General features: G+C 43.9%; 1 protein-coding gene across 1 annotated transcript in view; it reads left to right on the top strand.

Moving 5' to 3' along the window:
- LOC141197711 (uncharacterized) overlaps positions 1 to 20,887 on the top strand; it is a 115,231-nt gene extending 94,344 nt beyond the window's left edge. The window contains exons 12-18 of the mRNA XM_073662797.1: positions 13,673 to 13,677; positions 13,737 to 13,886; positions 14,016 to 14,195; positions 14,279 to 14,402; positions 14,486 to 14,583; positions 14,782 to 14,872; positions 18,962 to 20,887. Coding sequence (XP_073518898.1) covers positions 13,673 to 13,677; positions 13,737 to 13,886; positions 14,016 to 14,195; positions 14,279 to 14,402; positions 14,486 to 14,583; positions 14,782 to 14,872; positions 18,962 to 20,067 — 1,754 coding nt within the window. The 3' untranslated portion in view covers positions 20,068 to 20,887. The remainder of the gene's footprint in view (positions 1 to 13,672; positions 13,678 to 13,736; positions 13,887 to 14,015; positions 14,196 to 14,278; positions 14,403 to 14,485; positions 14,584 to 14,781; positions 14,873 to 18,961) is intronic.
- Positions 20,888 to 21,195: the final 308 nt, after the last annotated feature.

Genomic DNA, 21,195 nt, shown 5'->3' with positions numbered 1-21,195 from the left:
CCCTGCCCGCGAGGGCTCACAATCTACGAGGGATGGGTGAGGATACAGTAGGTGAGGGTAGAGCTGGTCGTGGAGCGGTGGTTACTGCAGGTTGTAGGCTTGTCGGAAGAGGTGGGTCTTCAGGTTCCTTTTGAAGGTTTCCACGGTAGGCGAGAGTCTGATACGTTGGGGTAGAGAGTTCCAGAGTAGGGGAGAAGCACGGGAGAAATCTTGTATACGGTTGTAGGAGGAGGAGATAAGAGGGGAGTAGAGCAGGAGATCTTGTGAGGATCGGAGGTTGCGTGCACGTATGTAACGGGAGACTAGGTCAGAGATATATGGAGGAGACAGGTTGTGGATGGCTTTGTATCTCATGGTTAGGGTTTTGAACTGGAGACTCTGAGCAATGGGGAGCCAGTGAAGAGATTAACAGAGAGGAGAGGCCAGGGAATAGCGGGGGGACAGGTTGATTAGTCGAGCAGCAGAGTTTAGGATAGATTGGAAGGGTGCGAGAGTGTTAGAGGGGAGGCCACAGAGCAGGAGGTTCAAGTAGTCAAGGCGGGAGATGATGAGGGCGTGCACTAGTGTTTTTGCAGATTCATGGTTTAGGAATGTGCGGATCCGGGAGATATTTTTGAGTTGGAGTCGGCAGGAAGTGGAAAGGGCTTGGATATGTTGTTTGAAGGAAAGTTCCGAGTCCAGGGTTACCCCAAGGCAGCGAGCTTGAGGGACTGGGGAGAGTGGGCAGCCATTGACGTTGATAGATAGGTCAGTTGGGAGGGTTGAATGAGATGGCGGAAAGATGATGAATTCTGTTTTGTCCATGTTAAGTTTTAGAAATCTAGCAGAGAAGAAGGATGAAATAGCGGACAGACCTTGTGGGATTTTGGTTAGTAAGGAGGTGATATCGGGTCCAGAGAGGTAGATCTGTGTGTCATCAGCATAGAGGTGATAATGAAAGCCATGAGACTCTATGAGCTGTACCAGGCCGAAGGTGTACATGGAGAAGAGCAGGGGTCCTAGAACTGAACCTTGAGGGACACCGACAGATAGGGGGCGAGATGAGGAGGTGGTCTGTGAGTGGAAGACACTGATTGTCCTGTCTGTTAGGTATGAGGAGATCCAGGATGGGGCCAAGTCTGTGATACTGATAGATGAGAGAGTCTGTAGTAAGAGGGAATGGTCCACTGTGTCAAAGGCAGATGACAGGTCTAGGAGGAGGAGGACAGAGTAGTGTCGCTTAGATTTGGCGGTTAGTAGGTCGTTGGTGACTTTAGTCAGTGCAGTTTCAGTAGAATGGTGTGGTCGGAAACCGGATTGTAGGCGGTCAAAGAGGGAGCAGGAGGAGAGGTGGGAGGACAATTCAGAATCATAGAATGGTAGAGTTGGAAGGGACCTCCTGGGTCATCTGGTCCAACCCCCTGCTCAAAGCAGGATTCACTAGATCATCTCAGACAGATGTCTGTCCAGCCTCTGTTTGAAGACGTCCATTGAAGGGGAACTCCCCACCTCTCGTGGCAGCCTGTTCCACTCATTAATCACCCTATCTGTCAAAAAGTTTTTTCTAATATCTAATCTGTGTCTCCTCCCATTTAGTTTCATCCCATTGCTTCTAGTCTTTCCTTGTGCAAATGAGAATAAAGATGATCCTTCTACAATGTGACAGCCCTTGATATATTTGTAGACAGCTATTAAGTCTCCTCTCAGTCTTCTTTTTTGCAAGCTAAACATTCCCAAATCCTGCAACCGTTCCTCATAGGACATGGTTTGCAGACCAGTCACCATTCTGGTCGCTCTTCTCTGAACTTGCTCCAGTTTGTCGATGTCTTTTTTAAAATGTGGTGCCCAAAACTGTACACAGTATTCCAGATGAGGTCTGACCAAAGAGGAGTAAAGACCGATAATGACTTCACGTGATCTAGACTGTATGCTTCTGTTAATACATCCCAGAATTGTATTTGCCTTTTTTGCTGCTGCATCACACTGTTGACTCATGTTCAGTCTATGATCTATTAGTATACCTAAGTCTTTTTCACATGTACTGTTGCTTAGCTCTATTCCTCCCATTCTGTATATGCTTTTTTCATTTTTATTGCCCAGATGTAGGACTTTGCATTTCTCCCTGTTATAAACCATTCTGTTGGTTGCTGCCCACTGCTCCAGTTTATTTAGGTCTTTTTGAATCCTCTCTCTCTCTTCTCTAGTATTAGCTATCCCTCCTAGCTTTGTGTCATCAGCAAATTTAATCAGTTTACCCTCAATTCCTTCATCTAAATCATTGATAAAGATGTTGAACAATACAGGTCCCAGGACGGAGCCCTGTGGTACCCCACTTGAGACATTCATCCAGCTGGATGTGAAGCCATTTACAACCACCCTTTGAGTCCGATCACTAAGCCAGTTATGAATCCACCTAACAGTTGTCTGGTCCATTGCATACTTGGTCATTTTTTCAATAAGGATGGTGTGAGATACTTTGTCAAATGCTTTGCTGAAGTCAGGATATACTATATCTACAGCATTTCCCTGATCCACCCAGTCAGTGATTCTGTCATAGAAGGAAGTTAAGTTAGTCTGACATGACTTGTTAGTTACAAACCCATGCTGACTCTGGTTAATCACTTCATTCTTATCCATGTACTTACATACATGTTGTTTAATAATTTGTTCAAAGATCTTTCCTGGTATAGAAGTCAGACTCACCGGCCTGTAGTTCCCTGGGTCCACCTTCTTCCCCTTTTTGAAGATAGGAACAACATTTGCTCTTCTCCAGTCTTCTGGGACTTCTCCTGTTCTCCAAGAATTTTCAAAGATTATGGAGAGTGGTTCTAAAATTTCTTCTACGATCTGCTTCAGTACTCTGGGGTGTAATTCATCTGGACCTGGAGACTTGAACTCATTTATGTTAGCTAAATATTCCCTCACAATCTTTCTGTTTACAGATAACTTGGATTCCTCTATTCCTTTAAAAGGACAGTGAAGATCAGTTGATGTTACATTTTCTTTCTGAGAGAAAACAGATGCAAAATAGGAATTAAAAAGTTCGGCCTTCTCAACATCCTCTCTTACCATTTCTCCATTTTCATCCTGTAAAAATCCTATAGCATCTTTGACTTTTCTTTTACTTTTGACATACCCCCAAAATCCTTTTTTATTGCTTTTGACATCTCTTGCAAGCCTTAATTCATTGTCAGCTTTAGCTAACCTGATACGTGCCCTGCAGGATCTGCAGACTGCATTATAATCTTCTTTAGATATGCCTCCCTCTTTCCATTTAATAAACATTTCTTTCTTTTTAGCATGTGTTTAAGTTCTGTGTTCATCCATCCTGGTTTCCTTAAATGCTTCCCATTCTTCCTACTTTTCGGGATTGTTAACGATTGTGCTTTGAGAATCTCATTTTTAAAAACTTCCCATCCTTCCTGGACATTTTTGTCCTTAAGGACATCCAGCCATTGGATCCCTCCTATTCTCTTTCTGAGTCTCTTAAAATCTGCCTTTCTAAAATCTAACCTTGAAGTTTGAGTCTTCACATGTCTTCCTCCTCTAGTTATCCAAAATTCTATAATAGCATGATCGCTGCCTCCTAGGGTCCCAGCTACCTTTACCCCCTCAACCATTTCCTCCCTGTTTATAAGGATTAGATCCAAAGTAGCAGATCCCCTTGTTTTCTCCCCTACCTTTTGGAAGATAAAGTTGTCAGCAAGAGAGGATAAGAATTTGCTTGACCTGTTAGTTTTACTTGAGAGAGATTCCCAACAAATGTCTGGATAGTTGAAATCTCCCATGACCACTACGTCATATTTTTTGGAGAACTTGGTCATTTGATACATAAAGAGTTCATCCATATCTTCAGCTTGCCCAGGTGGCCTGTAGTAAATGCCTACAAAGGTGTCCTTTCCGTTGTTCTCTCCTTGTATTCTTACCCAAACAGTTTCCACAGAACTCCCAGTCTCTGAAGCTTCAATCTCTGTGCAGATATACGCTTTTCTAACATACAATGCGACACCTCCTCCTCGTTTATCAAGTCTGTTTCTTGCAAATAAGTTGTATCCTTTTAGCCTTTTATTCCAATCATGTGTATCGTCCCACCAAGTTTCAGTGATTCCAATGACATCATATTCCTTTTCCTGCATTAGTAGTTCCAATTCTCCTTGTTTGTTGCCCATGCTTTGTGCATTTGTATAAAAACATTTTAGTTTGTGATTGGTTTCTCTTCCTCCCATATTTTTATTATTTAAATAGTTTTGTCTTTGTTCTTCTTTTCCACTTCCAGTAGCAGAGATCTCAATAGTATTTGTCAGCTGTATGGCTTTTTCTGGCCTTTTGCTTCCCTTCCCACATTGTTCTAGTTTAAAGCTCTTCTGATGAGTGTAGCAAGGCGACTTCCAAATACATGTTTTCCAGTCTTCGTAAGGTGCACCCCATCTCTAGCAAGTAGTCCATCGTATAGGTAATTCATTCCGTGATCCAGAAATCCAAATCCTTGTTGACGGCACCATCGACGTAGCCAGTTGTTCACCTGTAGAATCTTATTCCACCTCATTGTTCCATGGCCATCCACTGGGAGGATGGATGAGAAGACCACCTGCGCTCCCAATTCTTTCACTTTCTTGCCTAAGTCTTCAAAGTCACTGCAGATGGTTTCCAGGTCCTTTCTTGCGGTGTCATTTGTCCCCACATGTATTAGCAGGAATGGGTAGTGATCTGTAGGTCTGAAGAGTCTTGATATCCTGTCAGACACATCTTTAATTTTTGCTCCTGGAAGACAGCACATTTCTCTTGAGGTTATGTCTGGTCTGCAGATAGCGGCCTCTGTTCCTCTTAACAGGGAATCCCCCATGACCACCACTCTCCGTTTTTTCTTCACAACATTCTTCTTTCTCCATCCAGGAGGATTCTGAGGGCTTACAAGGTTATTCATTGCTGGCAAAGTCTTATTTTGCTGTATTTCTTCATGGTTCTCCTGCGTGAGAGCCTGGTACTGGTTCCTGAGCAGTATGGGTGCTGACTGCCTCTCGAACCTCCTGCGGGTCACATGCTTCCATTCCTCTGTTTCCTCAGGTGCAGTTCGAATTTCTTCTCTTTCTGAATCATGAAGAGATAATTCTGCTCTAAGAATTCTTCACCTTCCTTAATGATTTTCAAGGTAGTTAACCTCTCTTCTAGATTTCGCAACTTTTCCTCCAACAGGGACACAAGCTTGCATTTCTGGCATGTGAAGTTTGGCTTTTCCACTGGCAAGTCTGTGAACATGTAGCAGGATATGCAGCTCACCAAATGGCTCCTGGACTCTTCCATGTTCTTATTGTTAATGTTCTGAAAACAGTGAAAAAAGCTTCAAAAAAAAGCTTCAAAATGGTTTACCGATGTCCTCTTTTCAGCTCCAACAGCCAAAATCCAGTGTTCTTTGAGCTCGCGGAGACTCTTCACTTACCCCAAAATGCAGTGGGACTATGCAAATTATCTCCTCAGGACTCCTCCCCTGGTTTACCGATGTCCTCTTTTCAGCTCCAACAGCCAAAATCCAGTGTTCTTTGAGCTCGCGGAGACTCTTCACTTACCCCAAAATGCAGTGGGAATATGCAAATTATCTCCTCAGGACTCCTCCCCTGGATGGACATGTTGTTCCAGTAGTTTTGAGGCATAGGGGAGAAGTGATATGGGGCGATAGCTAGACACGAAGGATGGGTCAAGGGAGGGCTTTTTGAGGATGGGTGTGATTGAGGCATGTTTGAAGCATGAGGGGAAGACAACAGTTGTTAGTGACAAGTTGAAGAGGTGGGCTAGAGCTGGGATGAAGATGGTGGTAAGGTTTGGGATGAGGTGGGACGGGATTGGGTCAACTTTACAGGTGGTGAGGTGTGATTTGGAGAGTAAGGAGGAAAGTTGATCTTCAGAAATGGTGGAGAATGTAGTTTTGGAGGAGGGTTGAGTAGGTGTGGGGAGGGGCTGTGGGGGCTTTAGGCAAAAGCTTTGTCTGATGGTGTCAATCTTCTTCTTGAAGAATGAGGCAAAGTCTTCCGCTGAAATAAGAGGAGAGGGAGGAGGCACTGGGGGACGGAGGAGAGAATTGAAGGTGTTGAATAGTTGTTTGGGGTTGTGAGACAGGGAGGATATGAGAGATGTGAAGTATGTTTGTTTTGCTGCAGTGAGTGTGGACTTGAAGATAGTGAGTGACTGTTTGAATGCGATGAAGTGCTCATGGGAGTGGGACCTTTTCCATCTACGCTCAGCAACCCTGGAGGCCCGTTGCAGTTCTTTAGTTAGGCTGGTGTGCCAGGGTTGTCTGTTGATTGTGCGAGCCTTGGTATGTGTGAGGGGGGCGACCAAATCGAGAGCTGCAGCTGTTGTGGTGTATAAAGTGGCAGCAACATCTGCATCATGTAAGGAACTAATGTCTGTAAGAGGGAGGAGGGATTCAGAGAGTGAGTGTAGGTCAAGGTGTTTGAGATTTCTACGAGGGTATGCAAGTTTGTGGAGTGGGGATTGTTGCCCCGGGGAGGAGAGAGAAGAGAATGTGAGTAGGTTGTGGTCAGAAAGAGGGAGAGTTAAGTTAGAGCGGTTAGATAGGGAACAGAGGCAGGTGAAGATGAGGTCCAGCGTGTGGCCGTCTTTGTGGGTGGGTGTGGAAGACCACTGAGTAAGACCAAAGGAGGAAGTGAGGGATAGAAGCTTAGAGGCAGCTGAGAGGGAAGTGTCAATGGGGATGTTAAAGTCGCCCATGAGGATAGTGGGCATGTCAACGGAGAGGAAATGAAGTAGCCAGGTGGTGAAGTGGTCAAACAAAGTAGTGGTTGATCCTGGGGGGCGGTAGATGACAGCCAGTTGGAGGTTGGATGGGGAATAGATGCGCACGCAGTGCACTTCAAAAGAGGGGAGAGTAATTGCTGGCGGCAGTGGGATATGGGTGAAGGAGCAGTTTTCTGAGAGGAGGAAACCTATTCCTCCACCGTGCTTGCCGGTGGGGCAGGGGGCATGGCAGAGGTGGAATCCGCCATACGAAAGTGCAGCAGGAGAGGCTGTGTCGGAGGGGGTGAGCCAGGTTTCAGTGATGCCGAGGAAGGAAAGCTTGTTAGTGATGAAGAGATCGTGAATGTAGGAAAGTTTATTGCAGACAGAGCGAGCATTCCATAGAGCTCCTGTTAGTGGATCTGGGGAAGCGGGGGCTGGGTGGATGGGTATAAGGTTAGAAGGGTTACGAGAGTTTGGGATAGATCGTGGGTAGGAGGTGGAAGTGATTGTAGGGATGTGGTGAGGAGGGCCAGGATTTGGAGAGATGTCGCCGGCAGTAAGGAGGAGCAGAGAAAGCGTTATTAGGTGGGAGCAGGAGAGGGCATGAGGTGGCTGTCTGTGTTTGGAGACAAAGGATTGTATGTTGAGGAATAGCTCTGAGGAAGAGGTGAGGTGGGTGGGCAGAATGGAGGGAGAGATGAAGAGTTCATTACTAGGTGTAGGGATTAGGGGTGGTTGTAAGAAGTGAAGGATTAAGGGGGTGAGAGTGAAAACATTGTTTACTGTGACAAAGTATCCAGTTCCCTTCAGGTTCAATTCAGGATTAATTCAAATTTCAGACACTTCAGCTAATGGACACTTAAGGTGATGGACACAGACTAAAGTCTAAGACTCCTAGTTCACAATATATGGGCTACAGAATGCATTCAGCTGTGAACCAGCGGGGAGTGGTCTGTGCTCATCTTGCTCAGCCGATTAGATTGAACCAGATGCTGTATACTCAAAGACAGAGTAAACAAGGCCTTAAATGAAAGTGGGGGGTGGGTGACGTACCATTAGAGAATAGGAACAGAACGGTATAGAGAAGACCCATTATGCCCCTTATGCAGGATATATGATGCCCCCACAGTATAATGTTCCCACAGTAGGCGCCTGAGGTCCTGCAGTTGGAATAATCCTTCTGGAGTTGGTTTTCCCTCTGCCTGCTCCCCTCCATGTATACCCTCGAGCATGTATACATGCATGTAGGGGAGCAGGCCTTACTAGATATCGAGGCTTTGTACAGTAATATACCGCATGAGGTGGTATCAGAGGAGTAAGAGATTTCTTGAAATCGAGATCAATAGAGTGTAGTAGACATAATGACTTCATGGAGGATCTTCTAAAATTCACTCTTACTCATAACTTCTTTCTTTTTGACAGAAAGTACTTCCACCAGCTCAGGGGTACTGCGATGGGGAGCCCCTGTGCCCCTCATATGCTAACCTATTCTTGGGCTAATAGGAGGAAACCTCCATATTGTGGGATGATCATAAGTGGTGACATCCATATATTGGGGTATGGTTTAGATATATTCACGACATTTTTATCATCTGGTCAGGGACGAGTGAACAATTTCTTGAATTCATCAGGGAACTCAACATCAATAGAGTCGTCCTTAGATTTACATCGAAGTTTAATTATAACCAGTTGCCTTTCCTGGATGTACTAATCTAGAAAGAACGGGATTGGACCCTAGGTACACTCATCTACCATAAACTTAAAAGCACTAATAAACTATTGAAGTGGGATAGCCACCTCCCCATGTCTCTGAAAAAAGGAATACCCAAAGGCCAATTTTTAAGGTCTAGAAGGAACTGTTCTAATGTTACAGATTCTAATACACAGGCAATTGACATGAACAGCAGATTCATGGGAAAACTGTACCCCCAGTACATTTTGGATTCCGCACGATCGTTTTCAGAAAAACAGGAGAGACAGACGCTCCTCCATACCTAACCAAGAGACCAAGAAAAAGATGGGGTAACACGAGTAATAGGAACTGAGTAACCGTATCTTTAATATCCTAAGAAAACACTAGGATGTACTTACTTATGGCTGACCCGGACGTGAGGGTTCTGTGGGACCTACTCCCACAATAACTTTCAGAAAGGGTCGGACAATTAAGGTCCGTATAGTGCATAGTTTCTATAAAAAACCTGCACCCAAGGGGAGTTGGCTAGACAGAAGAATCTGTGGTGGAGTAGACCATGTAAATCTTTCTCTAGTTTCTCCACCAGGATGCTTCAGGACATATGGATAATGACCCTAAATGCTCTCCGGCGTGAAACACCATAACTACGGGCATGCGCAGTCACGGGTACGAATGGGGCGGTAGCAATCACTTTATCTGATATTTCAGTGTAAAGCGCGTCACTTCCGGATATGCACAGTAGGGAATGAACATTATCGGACCTCTAGCTCATGAGAAGTAGCGAGGTGCAGTACGTTATTGTAGACAGACTCCATTCTATATATCCTATGACAATTCACCCCTAGGAATGGGAATGGGTCTCCTAGTCTGGGGAGGGGTTTTGGATGAAGTGGGATATTTATACATGGACACCTGGCTATTAGGCACACTATGCTGAACATCATGGATTATCACCCTGTATCAAGCCTCCTGATGAAGCTGGTGGGGAAACACACTGAGGCGAATTATTGTACCAATCGCTGATTAGTACCATACCCTTTCCTTTATATATACCTTGATACATATTTGGTCCTATTTAATGTATCAGTCTATTTTTTTATATATGAATCAGAGTTAACTAGGGCTTCTGAGGGGGACACACCGGTGAGCGGGGGCGCCATTGTCGATCCCTTACTTTAACCCCCTAAATGCTGCGATCAGTGCGATCGCAGCATTTAGCAAGCAGAGGGACAAAAGCCCTTCTGCTCTTGGATCAGAGACCCCAATCGTTGCCCTGGTGACCCGAAGTCGTCATGACGACATCTGGGTCACCAGGCACCAGCAAGTTTGTTCGATCATGAGCTGTACTAACTTGTGTCAGTGCGGAACTGACAGTCATGAGGTATAGCAGTGTGCTTGCACTGCTATACCTTATAACTGTGATCAGACTGCTAAGGCCATGACCCCACTATCAGTATTTGGTCAGTATTCGGTCAGTATTTTTTCCATAAAATATCTTTTATTGTGTAAAAACGCCAAAATATAAAACAACGATATAAATGTGGTACCGCTGTAAAAGTACTGACCAGAAGAATAAAGCTGCCTTATCAATTTTACCACACGTGGAACAGCATAAAAAAATCCCCAAAAAACAATTCCTGAATTTTATGTGTTTGTTTATTCTGCCTCCCAAAAATCGGAACAGAAAGCAATCAAAAAATGTCACGTGCCCGAAAATGGTACCAATAAAAACGTCAAAAATTATAGCTCTCATAATATGGCGATGCAAAAACTATTCTTTGTGAAAAAAAAAAAAAGCATCATTTAGTGTGTGACAGCAGCCAAACATTAAAAACCGATATAAATCTGGTATCGCTGTAATCGCACCGACCCAAAGAATAAAGTCATCTAAGCACTTATACCGCTGCCTCATTATAGTGAATGGATTCCTCGGGATAGGGTTAGGGTTGTGTTGGGATTAGGATTAGGGTTACCGTTCTGTTGGGGTTGGGATTTTTTCAAAAGTAAAGAAAAAACAAATGATGACGATATGGCGACTAGTGTTGAGCGCAAGTGCTTGCTACTTGAGTTAGCATTGGGTGCTCGAGTATGCACCGAGTATCGCGGGTCCTTGAGTGACATGCTCGAGTCCCTTCTCTGCCCTGACATTATCTGTTGGGAGGCCCCCAAATACATTATATAGTCGACCAAAGCCCCAAAATCAGTGTTTTCATGCATCTTTAGTCTATTGTGTATGGGGGCGTTAAAGTTGACTTAGGCTGCATGCCCACTATGCGTTTTTCAAGCATTTTTGCCACGGAATTTCCTCAGAGAAAACGCTTAAAAAACGCTTGGTAATACGTGCCCCATGGTTCCCAATGATAATCTGCATGTGCTGTGCACATGCTGCGGAAATTTCCGCTGCAGATTACCATTGCGGAAAAATACTCAGCATGTCCATTAATTTTGCGGACACGCAGCGTAATTGCCACCATTGACTTGCATTGAACTGCATATTATGCATTATGTCCGGATGATACCCGGGTTTGGAGAAGAGGCGACTCTCCTCCAGACCCGGGTACCATGGGACCTGTAAAAAAGAAAAAAAAAAAGAATTTAAAATAAAAAATAAAGATTATATTTACCTTCTGATGGTCCCCGGTCTCCTCAGCGATGCGTCCGGTCTGTTGTATGGGTCACGGTGATGTGAAAGGACCTGCCATGACGTCATTTAGTCATGTGACAGGTCACTCGACTGCTGACGTCGGCGGTCGCGTGACCTGTCACATGACTAAATGACGTCATGGCAGGTCCTTTCACACCACCGCGACCGATACAACAGACCGGACGTGGCGATGCCGAGGAGTTGAAAGGACGCAGGAGGTCTGAGCTCCCGCTATCCGGTTCACAATCCTGTACTTACCGGACCCTGAATTTAATTTATGTGCCCTGCAGCACAGCTCCGGAGAAGCGGGGGGGCGGCTGGGCTTCTGAGGAGCCGCTACGGAAAGGGCTCCGGTCCGGTGTGCTCTGTGGACCCCAGCATAGTAAACGCTCTGAGGAGCGGTGGCCATCTTGAGGACTCTTCTAGTGGCGCCGCTGAAGATACCCGCTGGCAATCGGTCTCCCTGTGAAGGGCCTGAGGTGCAGCGGTGAGTGTCCCGCGACCTGTCTGGGGGCTATAGGAAAAAGTGGAGGAGGATAACATAGCGGCCATCTCCAAACACTATAAGGAGAAGTGAAAGCCCAGGAGCATGAGTCTTAGTCTATATTTAGTCTTTACATTTATATATGGGGCACAGAGCGACTGAAACATTCTACAAGTAACCAGAAGGCATTATTTTCTTCTACTTTTATTAATTGAAATAGTACCTGTTTATTACTGAAACTTACATACAATTTACAAGAGAAGATATTACTGGTGCACAGCTGCAGTAAAGATATCAGGTGGCAGCATTGCCCAGCTACAGACCTCTGCATAACAATCCAACATAATATATCACTGGAATAAATACAATACAATACCTTGATTATACCGTTATCAAAATGAGCCTGGGGAAGAACTCCAGCATAGCGGAGAAATTGAAAGACTTTGCCAGAGGGGATCCCCAGGAAATCTCTCGATTGAGGAAGGGGCTAACATCCTCGACAGCCAAAATAACAGATCAGCGTAAAAGTCACATATCTGGTTAAAAGGAGGGATCAGGGACACGAAGAGATGACTCTGAAAAAACTTGCTGATCAACTTTTAGAAGCTATCTCCTCTTGTAAGACCTCTCTGACCAGAAAGATAGAGGAGGTTCATTCAGATGTGGGCCTTCTTCGCCAAGAAATGCAAACTATGAGGAAACACGTCACTGTGGCTGAGTCAAGGGTGTCAGAATTGGAAGATAAACAGCTGCCTATTGCTGACAAGTTGACCAGAGTTCCAGCAAACCACCCCCCACGCCTCCTGGAGACCCTCCTAGACCTCTTCTTGCTAGACTGTTGAATTCTAAGGACAGAGATACTACCCTGAGGTTGGCGAGACAAAAAGGTCCTATTAAATACAACAACTCTACAATCTCTATTTTTCCTGATTTTTCTGTGGAACTACAAAAGCAGAGAGCCCAGTTTATGGATGTAAAGAAGAAATTTAAAGACAAAGGGATTGTCTATGCAATGGCTTATCCTGGTTGAATTGTTTCTGGAAATTCTACTATTTTCTTTGCTACCCCGGAGGAGGCATTGGAGTGGCTCCAGTTGCACCCAGAGCCTGGAAAAGGATGACTGACACCTTTTGTGCCGCCGGTCCTGTATTTAATTTTGGGTTTTATGTGGTTTGACGCACCTTTTACATGTGCGGGAGTTCAGATTATGCATCGTCAAAGACTACATAATACCTCACATTGAGATCAGTGATGGTATTCCCCGAAAAGAAGCGTCATAAGGAATGCTTATGCTTAAGCTCATTTCTTTTTCTTTTTTTTGATGGTGTTTAAGGTTGTTGTTTATAAGTTAAATGCTGTCAGAATGCTTAATTCCTTTTGCTTTGTTTTCATGCAATATAATCTTCTGAGACCCATTGGGGGGGGATAGATCAGCCTGGTGGGCTTTATCAGTATATAAAAGCGATAGAGTTGGATGGTTATGTTAAACAGGAGATAACGGTTATGAGCAGTACTTGTGTAAGGACTACTTGCTTTTACCCCTCATATTTATCCCTATCTTCTTTTTTTGGGTAAATGGTGTCGCAACTGAAATGTATGACATGGAATATAAGAGGCCTTAAATCCTGTAAAAAGAGGGTTAAAGTATTCTTGCAAATCAATAATTTTTTTCTACGGTGTCTGTGCAAACAAAAAAGCTTTTAGAAAAGCCTCAAACTTCTGTGTGTGAATCAGACGTGAGATCTAACGAGATTGAAGATTACAGTCCGGGGAAGACGGGAAACATTCATATAGACAAACGGTGGTGATGTAGTCAGTGACGGACTGTGGCCAAATATGTTTACAGAGCTGTAGTAGAAGATGAAGATGTCATCCTCATCATGAAGTAGTTATTTCTCATGTCACGTGTAATGAATATCTCCTGCTTTATTGCTAATGCCGATTCCAATGTCCGTAAAAGACACGAGAATTAGCAATAAGGAAAATGAGTCTGCGAGAAACGGATTGAGCTGCAGACACTGAGGAAGAGACGGTTTGTTGTCTGTGGCCTAAAATATATAGGTTTTATTACTAGATGTAAAGAAGAAAAGTAAATACTGTAAAATAATAAATCTCATGTTTTCCTTATTATGTCCAGTAATTGTATTGCACAGGATTTTTATGATGTTACATCGGATCATCTTCTTCTCATTCAGGTCTCACTCTCTACAATATCGGATCCTCTCAGTGAAGATCTTCTATATAAGAGAATTTTCCTGATTTACCCATCAACGATGGATATGGACAGAGACAAGATGGCGGAGAGGATATTACACCTCACCCTGGAGATCCTCTTCCGGCTTACTGGAGAGGTGAGAGATTCTGATGACGTCACATTACATCATTCTTATCTATGGGAATAACAGATGGACAGAACTGGAGAGGTGAGGACTCTGGAAATGTCTGGAGGGAGATTTATTAATGTGTCTCTCCATAACCAGGATTACACAGTAGTGAAGAAGACCTCTAGTGAGTGCTGTCAGGACCCTGTGTCTGAGGGATGGGGAAGACCACTGAGCCCAATCACAGGGCCCCCACCTCACCCCCTGATACATGAGGACATCAATGACCAGAAGATCCTAGAACTCACCTACAAGATGATTGAGCTGCTGACTGGAGAGGTGACACTGCTGGGAATGTTGGGACATTATACAGTAACGCTATGGAGGGATCGGGGAGATAACTGTATCATTGTATGTGTCAGGTTCCTATAAGATGTCAGGATGTCGCTGTCTATTTCTCCATGGGGGAGTGGGAGTATTTAGAAGAACACAAAGATCTGTACAAGGATGTCATGATGGAGGTTCCCCAGCCCCTCACATCACCAGGTAATAGACAGGACTAAATACACACGGCCTATAATTATCTGTATGTAAAGAATGAATTCAGTCCCTGCATGTGTTTCCTCCAGATCTATCCAGTAAGAGGACAACACCAGAGAGATGTCCCCGTCCTCTTCTTCCCCAGGACTGTAAACAAGAAGACCCCAATGTTCCTCAGGATCATCAGGTAGATGGAGAGAAGGTGTCATGAGATCTCCCCTATGATGTGTAGACGGCTGTGAAGGTCTTGTCCTCAGTCTTGTTTTATCCACCAGTATTATATGTTTTATACTTGTGTAATGAGAACGGTGGAGATGGCAGGATTAGAGCTGATCATAGATGGGACTTCTCCATCTGTCTGTGACTTTTATTATATTTGTTTCAGGGTGAAGATCTGACCCATATTAATACTACAGAGACATATGTGAGGGGTGATGAGCGGTGTAAAGAGGAGATTCCTACATATGACTACCCAGGTGAGTAGTGACCACTAAATGCAGAGAAGTCACAGATTCTTCTCAGTCACCGGCTGTGGCTGCTTCATCGGTGGTGTGGTCCGGCCGTATCACAATCGTGTGTGCACCATTTTGCCTCTAGACCACAACATTCTCCTCCACCAAAAACGAATCCAATGACTTTGGGCATTGAAAGCCCTTTTCTATAGAACTTACAACCTGGAGTATCCACCTACCTCCTGGGATTAGTAGACGCTGACCGTTACCTGCCCAGATCTGTAAACTATAAAGCCAGATGACAGCGTATGTAGAATGTGCTGACAAGTGAGAAAATCACTTGAAGAAAAATATTATGATGAGCCTGTAAGAGAAAGCGGAGGGTAATGATGCTGTTGGCTTCCTAGATCCCTGATATCTTATTGGATGAATCTACCTTCTCTCCCTTCTGTGCTGCTGAATGTGCTCATATGGTCCCTACAAGACCAGGTCCAGTCTTTTTGACCAAACTTCACTTTTATGATCTACAACATTAAATGTGCAGTGAGGCCAAGTGTGAATTTCTGTACAATAACAGCAGAGTTTCCCTTTATCCTGACTTTTCAATTTCTTTTAAAACCGACTAACTTCAAACAGGATAACGATAAACTATACAGAAAACATTACACCTGTGCCATGATATATCTCTAAGCTGTGCGTGGCTGATGGCTGTAATATACATTTATTCACGCCTGCAGGAGATGTGTTGGCTCCAGCCCTGGTTTCATGGATTCACTCCACGTCATAAATTCCATTATGTTTTCCATCCTAAGGAATTCAGATTACTGCACAATCTCTCCTGAAATGGGGGGGGGGGGGGCAGTGACATACATTGTCTTTGGAGGTTTAGGATGTTTTTTTATTCTATGCCTTTTTTGGCCTTCCTCACTTATGTGAGTCTGTAACTCCCTGGTATCTTTTTTTTAAAAAAAGATCTCCATTGCCTCTTCCAAATGCGTGAGATCTAAATTTAAGACTCCTCATCTCTGCACTATTATACAAAGTTCTCTTTAAATGTCTAATATTTGTTCTTGAAACTCATCTGACAGAAAATATTGGCCCTTACGATAGTTTAGATTGCCAAGAGCCCCCGAGCCCCATACTCTAATTACCCCAGAGAGGTTTCACCACTAGTTACTCACTATTTACTGATGGAGACTGTTGAGTTGGATCATTTCAGTAGATGTTTTATTGTCTATACTCACAGTTTTGACTATAGTAGTTACTGCCCAAAATACTCTGATTTAACCCCTTCCCGCACACAGTTTTGTGTTAATAATCAGGCTCCATTTTCAAATCTGACGTTTGTCACTTTATGTGGTGATAACTTTGGAATTCTTCACAAAGGATAATAGGAAACAAATGGACGTTACAAATTATTTTCCAACTTCTCTTGAATCCTATATACGGTTGTACACTACTGTCTGGGCACATGGCAGGTTAAGAAGGGAAGGAGCGTCATTTAGCTATTTGAATGCAGAACTTGGTGGAATAGTTTACAGACACAATGTATTGGGGACACTGTTCGTGGTCACCTGGCAGCTCAGAAGATAGCTACCACGAAGAGGCTTGGTGCTATCTACTTCGTTTTCCTGATCCGAGGGATTCTCTTGCTCATCACCCTCTAACCCCTCTACATGGATCTGGAGTTAAACAGAGACCACGGTGTTATCTGCTGTTCTGCGGAGTGAGATGGGAAGAAGAATAGTCAGGTAGCCGGGTCAGAACCGGGAGGGCAGAGAAAATACAAAATCAGAAGACACAAGAGTAGTCCCTAAACGGGCCGGGGTCACAACAGGAAACAAATACACAAGCCGGGAGCTGAGCACAGAGGACTGAACCAGAGGAGAACAAGGCTGTATCTGGCAGCTTACGACAATATGCTTCCAGCTTTAGTAGGGTGCGGTGCTTTCCAACTGGCTGAAGTAGGGAGCAGATTACTTCAGCTGGACAACACATACAACCATACTGCCAGACTTGATGGTACTACAGCTCCCAGGCACCCTAATCTTAGTGGCTCGAAAGAGCCTGCGCCACCCAGAGCTTCTGGCTCCTATGTCTCCTCCATCACCAGCGCCGCCTGCAGAATGAATAAGGCGGCTCCTGGTGACAGAAGCAGACATCGCAGGAGCAGGTCCCAGAGGAGATGGGACACACCATTTGCAGAAGCCCTAATATGACAAAATGTCAGAAAACCAGAGCAGTGCGAATCCCCTAAAGTGACTCCATTTTGGAAATTATTACCCTCGGTGAATTAATGTATAGCAGTAGTGACTATATTGACTACACTGGCACTTTCCGTAAATTAGCACACAGTGGATGTTGGAGAGTGAAAATTGCACATTTGCCATTTTATTGCCCAACACACACACACACACACACACACACACACACACACACACACACACACACACACACACACACACACACACACACACACACACACACACACACACACACACACACACACACACACAATTTTGGCACACTGCAAGGGTCAGAAGTGAGGGGGAGATCTAACTTTGGGAGAGCGGATATTGCTGGATTGGTTTATGGAAGCCATGTTGCTTTACAAGAGCCTTTCAGCCACTAATAATGGGGAAACCTCTGTTTTTCCACTGACAGATGATGGATCTGAGTGGGGACTTGTTTGTTTGATAGATGAATAGCCGTTTTTATTGGTTTTATTTTTGCCTGCATAACATTTTTTGGTGGCTTTTTATCTCATACTGTACCCGGCCACGCTTTGCTGTGGCTCAGTCTGGTTAAATGGAAAAGAAAGAAAAGAGAGATATACTCACGAAATGAACACTATGGTAAACGACACAGCTCAATTCCAACGCAATGTCACACAAAATAATTCAGTTAAATCAAAATAAAAATAAATCTAAATCTATGAAAATTCAATTTAACAATGCAATCAGAAACATTGAAATTGAATCGTAAAATATTTAGTATAGCCTGTGTTGCTTTTACGTCCAATAGATGTATTTATATGTATATATCTATATAAATAAAAATGTATCAGATGGGTCAATGCTGGCGCTGTTGACAGTTGTGCCCATCAGGCAGGCATGGTGGCAGCCTGTACCCTATGACCCCTGCAGTCCTGTACTCTGTACAGGTCACTAAAGAGGTCAGTACTTGCTGTCAGGTGTCACAATCGAGACGGTCATGTCAGGGATTGCTAGTTATGCAGTTCCCTAGTACAGAGGGAATGTGACAGGAGGGGGCACAGAGATGAAGGCAGGCGGCAGAGGAGGAGGGGGTGATCCGCTTGACATGTCCTGAGCCGGTACCGGACAGCTCCCGCCGGTGACGCAGTGGGATTTGCACTCACTCACTATCTGCCCACTGCTGCGAAGCTTGGGCCCTGCTCAGCACCCAGAGAGGAGGCCGCGGCCTGCGCCTCTCCATGCAGCCTCCCTCCCTCCTCCACTTGTTGTTGCGCAGTCAGAAATAAGACTTACCTGCCGGAGAAGAAGCCGCAGCAGCGGTGCCGGAGAGCAGAGGCAGCCACCTCTCAGGCAGTGGTGGTGATGAGCAGCAGTGTGTTTCGGCCTCGAACAGACGGTCTCCTCATTCCCTTTCCACCACGACACGAAAGGAGCATAGCACAGGTAGCTTCTGGGGCGTATGAAGGACAGGGAGAATGCCAGGCGGCCAGGGAGTCAGCCTGGGACTGAGCTCGTAACACCCCCGTCTCTGTTGCTTTTACGTCCAACAGCTGGTATATAAAAACATAATAAGTATATAAAAACATGCGTGTATTCAAATGCAACGTTGTGTCAAAATTTGAAAGCAATCGGTGAAGAACTTTTAGAGATTTAAGATTTTGAACAAACATTTACATTTTTATTTCTTTAGATTTGGGAGGCAGAATGAACAAACAGTTCAACACTGGTTCATGCTATGAAATTTTCTATTAGACTGTGAACTGTCATTGTCTTGGTGAAAAATTAATTTTTTTTCCAGAATTTAACATTTTTATTGACAATTTAAGAAGAAATGTTCAAAAATGTAAATTTCAATGATATTTTACTCAAAAATTATACTTGGTTTTATTCTTGGCAGATGACTGTACCAGGAGATCAGAGGGACAGGTGACATCTTCAATTTTTAAATCGGATGATCTTGAAATCCCACAGAATACAATTGAAGTGAACACCATTACTCCAGACATACCATCATCCCTTCACAGCAAAGATCTGTCATCTGATCCTTTGAAACAGATCCTGTCTTCTGACTCATTACCGACTGCTAAGGAAAGTCAAAGTCACAAAATAAGCATTAAAAAAAGTACTGCTCCTAAAACAAATAAGCCATTTTCACATTCAGAATATGGAAATAGTTTTACCCTCGAAAAGTCTTTTGTTGAACATCAAAAAATTCACACAGCGGAGAATAGATTTTCTTTTTCTAAGTGTGGGGAATATTTTAACCAGAAATCAGATCTTGTTAGACACCATAGAAGTCACACAGGGGAGAAGCCTATTTCATGTTCAGAATGTGGGAAATGTTTTACAGAGAAGTCACGTCTTATCAGACATCAACGAATTCACACAGGGGAGAAGCCTTTTTTATGTTCAGAATGTGGGAAATGTTTTAACCGGAAAGTGCATCTTGAGTACCACCAGAGAACCCACACAGGAGAGAAGCCTTTTTCATGTTCAGAATGTGGGAAATGTTTTGTAAATAAATCAAATCTTGTTGCACATCAGAGAACCCACACAGGGGAGAAGCCTTTTTCCTGTTCAGAATGTGGGAAATATTTTACACTGAAATCAAATTTTGTTAATCACCAAAGAACTCACACAGGAGAGAAACCTTTTTCATGTTCAGAATGTGGGAAATGTTTTATCCAGAAATTCAATCTTGTTATACACCAAAGAACTCACACAGGGGAGAAGCCTTTTTCATGTTTAGAATGTGGGAAATGTTTTAACCACAAATCAGATTTGGTTAAGCACCAGAGAACTCACTCAGGGGAGAAGCCTTTTTCATGTTCAGAATGTGGGAAATGTTTTAACAGGAAAGTGTATCTTGATGGCCACCAGAGAACCCACACAGGGGAGAAGCCTTTTTCCTGTTCTCAATGTGGGAAATGTTTTAATTGGAAAGCGCATCTTGTTAGACACCAGAACAGTCACACAGGGAAGAAGCCTCTTTCAAGTTCTTAATGTGGGAAATGTTTTACTTGGAAATCAACTCTTAATGAACATCAGCAAAGTCACACAGGGGAGAAGCCTTTTTATGTTCAGAATGTTGGAAATGTATGAACCAAAAAATGTATCTTATTAAATGGGTTGCCTTGTTTAACCTCATTAAAATAAAAACACTCATACTCCACTTCGTGCCAGCAGTGTCGGGACTCGCGTTCCTGGGGCTCACGTGAGGTTGTTATGTCATGTAAGCCCTGCTCACAATCAGTGCCGGCTTCACTGTTCCTGCCTTCGGACATATTGAACATCATCAAGAAGCCAGGGCTGCAACTGCTTTCTGACTTCCTCGTTATGTTTGATTTGTCCTAAGGTGAGGACAGTGACGCCAGCACTGGTTGGGCGCAGGGCTCTCTTGACATAATGCCCCAGGAACGCATGTGCTGACACAGCTGGAACGGCATCAGCATGAGAGGTTTGTATAAGTGTTTTGTTTTAATATTACCAAACATGAGGAATGAGAACGGATTGTCAAGTAGTGGACAACCCTTTTAAATATCAAAAATCCCACACAGAGACAAGCCATTATCATACCTGGAGTGTGAATAAGGAATTACTGGAAAATCGTATTTTGTTGACCATCAAAAAACTATATATGTTAAATAATAAGGTGCCGATAGATAGCTTAATATAAATGGTGAATATCAAGACCAACCTGTACGTATGAGTTCAATAGGGCTTGCTTCACTTAGAAGATAGAATATGTAGAGAAGTTCTTGTATCCGATGATACGGAGTAGTGGTCAGTAGTCCAACAGTGATTTCCACAAGTGTATAGTTATAGAGTCAGTTCCATTTTAAGCATACAATAATCCCGGGTGGGGGGGGGGGTTAAGTGAGTAGTCTTAATGCTTATTGCACTGAGTTACAATTGTAGGTTTGCTCCGTCCCATCCTGGTCGTTATATGGAAGCGTGATAGAGAAAATTGATAGCCGCAGTTATGCACTGGGCTAACCACGATGTGAATAAAAGCTCCAAACTTGTGGTGCCAACGTAGAGCAGCTGGCCGGTCAGGCTGGTCCAGTCTTCCCACAAAGTTGACACCGCCGTGAACTGCAGTGACGTTACTAGCCACGTAGAGCCACGTCC

Source organism: Phyllobates terribilis, unplaced genomic scaffold (genome assembly GCF_046119375.1).
Source record: "Phyllobates terribilis strain yellow unplaced genomic scaffold, ASM4611937v1 Scaffold_86__1_contigs__length_6382490, whole genome shotgun sequence".
In the NCBI taxonomy this organism is placed as follows: domain Eukaryota; kingdom Metazoa; phylum Chordata; class Amphibia; order Anura; family Dendrobatidae; genus Phyllobates; species Phyllobates terribilis.
This window is presented reverse-complemented; position numbering and strand designations above follow the sequence as displayed.